The sequence below is a fragment of the Ranitomeya imitator genome, chromosome 2 (genome assembly GCF_032444005.1).
Source record: "Ranitomeya imitator isolate aRanImi1 chromosome 2, aRanImi1.pri, whole genome shotgun sequence".
Lineage (NCBI taxonomy): Eukaryota > Metazoa > Chordata > Amphibia > Anura > Dendrobatidae > Ranitomeya > Ranitomeya imitator.
The window spans coordinates 308,693,400-308,699,983 of NC_091283.1; the positions used below are offsets into that span (position 1 = coordinate 308,693,400).

The 6,584-nt window shown below is 46.0% G+C and overlaps 1 protein-coding gene across 1 annotated transcript; it reads right to left on the reverse strand.

The window, feature by feature from the left end:
- Positions 1–352: 352 nt before the first annotated feature.
- LOC138663380 (gastrula zinc finger protein XlCGF66.1-like) lies at positions 353–2,975 on the reverse strand. Its single transcript, XM_069749557.1, has 6 exons — positions 2,825–2,975; positions 2,517–2,693; positions 2,311–2,434; positions 2,125–2,222; positions 1,835–1,925; positions 353–1,466 (listed from the first exon to the last, which is right to left on the reverse strand). The coding sequence occupies exons 1-6, from the start codon at positions 2,900–2,902 to the stop codon at positions 1,444–1,446; spliced, it is 591 nt and encodes a 196-aa protein (XP_069605658.1). The 5' UTR covers positions 2,903–2,975; the 3' UTR covers positions 353–1,443.
- Between the last annotated feature and the right edge of the window lie 3,609 nt (positions 2,976–6,584).

A 6,584-nucleotide genomic window follows, 5' to 3' on the forward strand; every position in this document is an offset into this window, starting at 1 on the left:
ACTATTTGACCAAGAAGGAGAGTGATGGGGTGCTACGCCAGATGACCTGGCCTCCACAATCACCAGACCTGAACCCAATCAAGACGGTTTGGGGTGAGCTGAACCGCAGAGTGAAGACAAAAGGGCCAGCAAGTGCTAAGCATCTCTGGGAACTCCTTCAAGATTGTTGGAAGACCATTTCCGGTGACTACCTCTTGAAGCTCATCAAGAGAATGCCAAGAGTGTTCAAAGCAGTCATCAAAGCAAAAGGTGGCTACTTTGAAGAACCTAGAATATAAGACATTTTCAGTTGTTTCACTTTGTTTTTGTTAAGTATATAATTCCACATGTGTTAATTCATAGTTTTAATGCCTTCAGTGTGAATTTACAATTTTCACAGTCATGAAAATACAGTGGCTCAGTGGATGGGCGGCACGGTGGCTCAGTGGATGGGCGGCACGGTGGCTCAGTGGATAGCACAGCAGCCTTGCAGCACTGGAGTCCTGGGTTCAAACCCCACCAAGGACAACATCTGCAAAGAGTTTGTATGTTCTCTCCGTGTTTGCGTGGGTTTCCTCCGGGCACTCCGGTTTCCTCCCACATTCTAAAGACATACTGATAGGGAACTTAAATTGTGAGCCCCATCGGGGACAGTGATGATAATGTGTGCAAACTGTAAAGCGCTGCGGAATATGTTAGCGCTATATAAAAATAAAGATTATTATTATTATTATTATTTTAAATGAAAAGGGGTGTCCAAACTTTTGGTCTGTACTGTATATATATTTATATGTAAATATACTCAATGGGTAGTGTTTATAGGATTGGGGCTAGAATAGGATATAGGATAGGCTAGAACTGTAGTGGGGCTAGAATAGATGGGGGCACAGTAGTGATAGATGATATCATAGAATAGAGCAGGAGATAGGCAGCACAGGGGTTAACTAAAGGGGAGGTACAGCAAGGAGCAGGGAAGTATAATCAGGATACTTCCTGATTAGAGACAGACACCCGGGCAGCCTTGCCAAGGGCAGGATGCATGCAGTGTATAAGACAGCTACAGGTCCTGGGGGTAAAGCTGCGGATGGCAATAAGGGGCCCCAGGCTGGAGAATAGTACAGTTGGGCATCAGCTCAATAGGATCATCCTCAGGGTGGTTCTGGGGTCTACAACTGGGGCTGGAGTCAGTAAGATGGAACTCCTGGCACCTTTGCAAGATGGAATCGGACAAGGGGCTGACAGGGAGCTGGTGATGCAGGTAGTACGGAAGGGGCACAGATTGTCCACAGAAATTGCATGGATTGCCGGGAGAGAAGGAGAGGTTATAGAGGAAATGGAGTCTGCCCAGAAGGCAGGAAAAGTGCAAGATATGATGCTTTGTGTGAAATGTGCTGCAAAAGTGATGGGTCCCCATGTTATCAGTAAAGTAGAACTGTTTGAAAAGGACTGTGACGCTGCAGTGTTTTATGGAACCTGGAATCCTGAACCTGGAGTGAAAGAAACCGAGGGAACTGAAATGAGTACTCTGCTGCACACATCACACAAACACACACACACACACCAGAAAGGACTTTGTATTTCATCTGCGGGGCGCCAGGGTGTGGAAACACTACAGTTCGTTGCCACGACTACCACCCTGGCTGCCTTACATTTGCAGGTTGTAAGCGCTATACAAAAGAGTTTTCACAATTTCACAAAGCCATTTAAACATTTTCGGATGGAGGAGAATGTTATGCTCTACCCGCAAAATGGGGATCACATGATGCCACGTCCGAACTGCACCATTGATAAAGCAGCCACAGCCGGTGACTGAGAAGAATCTGTGACTTCTCTGTAGTTAGTGGTCACTACTCACCTGGGTAGTCATATGTAGGAGTCTCCTCTTTACACCGCTCCTCACCCCTCACATATGTCTCTGTAACATTAATATGGGTCAGATCTTCACCCTGAAATAAATATTGTAAAAGTCATAGACAGATGGAGAAAGTCACATATATAATCAGCTCTAATCCTGCCATCTCCATCGTTCTCATGAAACCAGTATGAAACTTGAAATACTGGGGGATAAAACAAGACTGAGAACAAGACCTTCACCACCGTCTACACATCATAGGGGAGATCTCATGACACCTTCTCTCCATCTACCTGATGATCCTGAGAGACATTGGGATCTTCTTGTTTACAGTCCTGTGGAAGAAGAGGACGGAGACATCTCTCGGGTGTTGTCCTCTTACTGGATAGATCTGGAGAAAACACACACAGGCACTGAATTCATTCCTTACATACAGATAATACAGATAATTATAGGCTGTGTGTATTTAATCCTATTACCTGGTGATGTAAGGGGCTGGGGAAACTCCATCATTATGTCCTCATACAGATTATTGTGTAATTCTAAATACTCCCACTCCTCCATGGAGAAATAGACAGCGACATCCTGACACCTTATAGGAACCTGACACATACAATGATACCGTCACCCCCCGTTACCTTCATAGTTTTACTGTATAATGTCCCAGCATTCCCAGCAGTGTTACCTCTCCAGTCAGCAGCTCAATCATCTTGTAGGCGAGTTCTAGGATCTTTTGGTCATTGATGTCCTCGTGTATCAGTGGGTGAGGTGGAGGCTTTGTGATTGGGCTCAGGGGTCTTTCCCATCCCTCAGACACAGGGTCCTGACAGCGCTCACTAGAGGTCTTCACTACTGTGTAATCCTGGTTATGGAGAGACACATTAATAAATCTCACTATAGACATTTCCAGAGTCCTCACCTCTTGAGTTCTGTCCAACAGTTTTATTGCCATAAATAAGAATTATGTAATGTGACGCTATCAAAATCTCTCACCTCTCCAGTAAGACGGAAGAGGATCTCTAGGGTGAGGTGTAATATCCTCTCTGCCATCTTGTCCCTCTTCATATCCATTCTTGATGGGTAGTTAGGAAAAATTCTCTTGATATAGAAGATGTCTACTGAAAGGATCGGATATTGTAGGGACCTGAATAGGAAGACGATGAGACGATGAATCATTACAAAGAATTCTAATAATAATAAAATTACTGGATATAACAAGGGAAACATTTCAGAAGACAGAAGGTGTAGATGTTGTATTCTCTAGTCTTGTATACACTGTGTTCCAAATTATTATGCACAAAGAGTTTAGGGGTGATAAGGTTAGAATTTTTTGTTTGTCATTTAAACTCATTGATGGTGATGTGTGTCAAGGTTGTTTATATCACTGAAAGCAATTGCAGATACCTGTGCAAAGTAGTTTGGCAGGTGTGTCCAAATAAAGGCAAGACTATTTAAGAGGGCGGTTCCACATTATTAAGCAGCCTACATTTTTAGCCAAAATGGGAAAGAAAAAGGATGTGTCGGCTGCTGAGAAGCAACAAATTGTGGAGTATTTAGGTCAAGGCATGACTACAATCAACATTGCCAAGACACTTCATCGTGATCATTGCACAATCAAGAAGTATGTAGCTGGTTCCCAGCATACACGTTTGCGTGCTGATAAGGAAAAATTGAGGACTCTTTCCAACAGGCAATTGCGTAAGGTTAAAAAAGCAGCTGCAAAAATACCTTGTCATAGCAGCAGGCAAGTTTTTGAAGCTGCTGGTGCCTCCAATGTCCCCAGAACAACAAGATGCAGGGTCCTTCAGAGGTTTGCAGCTGTGCGTAAGCCATCCTATCGACCACCTCTATCCACTGCACACAAGCAGAAATGGCTCCAGTGGGCCAAATGATACATGAAGACTGACTTCCAAACTGTTTTGTTCACCGATGAGTGCCGTGCAACGCTCGATGGTCCAGATGGATGGAGTGGAGGATGGCTGGTTGATGGACACCCCATGAAAACGCCAACAAGGAGGAGGTGGAGTAATGTTTTGGGCTGGAATCATAGGGAGAGAGATTGTCGGCCCCTTTATGATCCCTGAAGGGGTAAAGATGAACTCCATAATCTATGTGGAGTTTCTAAAACAACACTTCCTGCCATGGTTCAAGAGGAAGAACCGTGCTTTCCGCAGCAAGATCATTTTCATGCATGATAATGCACCGTCTCATGCTGCAAAAAACACATCTGCATCTCTGGCTGCTCTGGGCATAAAAGAGGACAAACTCATGGTATGGCCACCATCTTCCCCTGACCTCAACCCCATTGAGAACCTCTGGAGCATCATCAAAAGGAGTGTCTAGGATGGCGGGAGGCAGTTCACATCTAAGCAACAGCTCTGGGAGGGTATTCTGTCCACATGCAAAACAATTGAAGCAGAAACTATCCAAAAACTAACAAATTCAATGGACGAGAGAGTTCAGAAGCTTCTTTTGAACAAGGGGTCCTATGTGCAAATGTAACATCACCTAGAATAAAGTTTTCACTTGAAAACTGTTTGATTTCATTTTGTAATAAGCTGATAATGCTTATAACTTCACAATTGACCATTTTTTTGTTCAAAATTAAATAAAAAAGGTTGAAAACTCTGCTGTGCATAATAATTTGGAACATGCATTTTGAGTGTTTATTTTTTTTTTAAAAGATACTGTTTTCATAGGCAGTTTGTTCCACAACATTGCAATTATACTAGAATAGTAGATGACTGGAAAATAACAATGACTGAAATTCAGATAGGTAATTTAGAGAAAATATGAGGAAATATTATTTGCATAATAATTTGGAACACAGTGTAGACTGGAACATAAGCTGAATTACTGAGTAAGACATCTCCTCCATGCAACCAATCACTGGCTATGTTACTCACTGCTTCGGCAATTAATTTGCTGTAGGAATCACAAGTTCGTTTGGACAGACCAGAAAATACAGAGTCTGGCGGGGACCCAAGCAGCAATTACAGTATTTTTCGGACTGCAAGATGCGCTTTTTCCCAAAAAATTTTTGGGTGGAAAATGGGGGTGCGTCTTCTAGTCGGAATATACTTACAATTAGTGTGACGGCAGCAGGAGTCGGGTCATTCTACGGCGGTCTTACACTGCAGGGAGATCACACTCCCTTCCCAGGCTGGTGCAGCGGGGCTCCGCCAACATTTTTGGAAAGCCCGAAGCACTGCTCATCCACACTGCTGCCCCTGATAAAATGGCCTCTGGGAAAAAAGCCACCGGGTTGGCACATGCACAAATTGAGATCTCGGGAGATGAGATCTTGGAGCCGAGATCTCAATTTGCAGCGGCATTTTCCCAGAGGCCATTTTACCGAAGGCCACTGCATTGCAGCAGTGGGGGTGTGCGGGGTTCGAGGGCTTTCACAAAATGACAGCGTAACCCCCGCAACCCTGAGCACCAACAAACCTGCCGCGTCAGCCTGGGATGGGATTTCCCTGAGGCCACTGCTTCACAGCAATGGATGTGCGGGTGCTCCGGGCTTTCAGAAAATGTTGGAGGAGCCACCGCACCACAAGAATCACAGAACCTACCGCATCAGTCTGCGATAGGAGTCATATGCTGGACCACCGAACACCCCCTGTGACCACCCTCCACCAGCATTACTGATTTCCCACGGTAAGCTGAATTCCATCTGCATGACGGACCACCATTTGACACTTTTTTTTTTCCCCCATTTTCCTTCTGTAAATCTGGGGTGGGTCTTATGGTCCAGTGCGTCTTATAGTCTGAAAAATATGTTTTTTTTAAATTATTTTACAACATTGTTTTTTCTCTGACATCTACTAATAAAACCAATAAAGTTTAGGCCACAGACAACAAATAGTTTGTTCCTCGGAGTCGGCAGCTGAATACGTTTCTCATAGGCTATAGGCTCATCTTTCATAACGCTAATTCTCGTCTCGTCTCATTTACAGACCCTGAAATCGGCATTAACCCCCTCCCGACCTTTTACGCCACGTAGGCGTCATGAAAGTCGGTGCCAATCCGACCCATGGAAAGATCGCATCCCTGCAGATCGGGTGAAAGGGTTAACTCCCATTTCACCCGATCTGCAGGGGGGGAGTGATAGTTTAGCCCGGGGGGGGGGGAGGAGGGTGGCTTCACCCCCCCCACCCCCGTGGCTACGATCGCTCTGATTGGCTGTTGAAAGTGAAACTGCCAATCAGAGCGATTTGTAATATTTCACCTATTAAAACTAGTGAAATATTACAATCCAGCCATGGCCGATGCTGCAATATCATCGGCCATGGCTGGAAACACTAATATGCCCCCACCGATCGCCCCCCCAGTCCTCCGATCAGTCCTATGCACCGCTCCGTCCTCCGGTCCGCTCCCCCCGTGCTCTTGTCCGCTCCCCCATGCTCCAATCACCTCCCGTGCTCCGATCCAACCCCCTGCACTCCGATCCACCCCCTCGTGCTCCGATCCACCCCCCGTGCTCCGATCCACCCCCATGCTCCGATCCACCCCCTGTGCTCCGATCCACCCCCCCACGCTCCGATCCACCCCCCCATGCTCCGATCCCCCCCCCCCCCGTGCTCACCCCACCCCATACTTACCGATCCTGCCAGGGTCCGTCCGTCTTCTCCATGGGCGCCGCCATCTTCCAAAATGGCGGGCGCATGCGCAGTGCGCCCGCCGAATCTGCCGGCCGACAGATTCGTTCCAAAGTGCATTTTGATCACTGAGATATAATCTATCACAGTGA

Bases quoted from the DNA above. Each gene is read 5' to 3' on its own strand.
- LOC138663380 (XM_069749557.1), bottom strand. From the start codon at position 2,902: ATGGATATGAAGAGGGACAAGATGGCAGAGAGGATATTACACCTCACC. The intron at 2,223-2,310 runs GTAATAGGATTA...TGTTTTCTCCAG, and splicing joins CCAGCCCCTTACATCACCAG to ATCTATCCAGTAAGAGGACA. The intron at 1,926-2,124 runs GTAGATGGAGAG...TATTTATTTCAG, and splicing joins ATGTCTCTCAGGATCATCAG to GGTGAAGATCTGACCCATAT.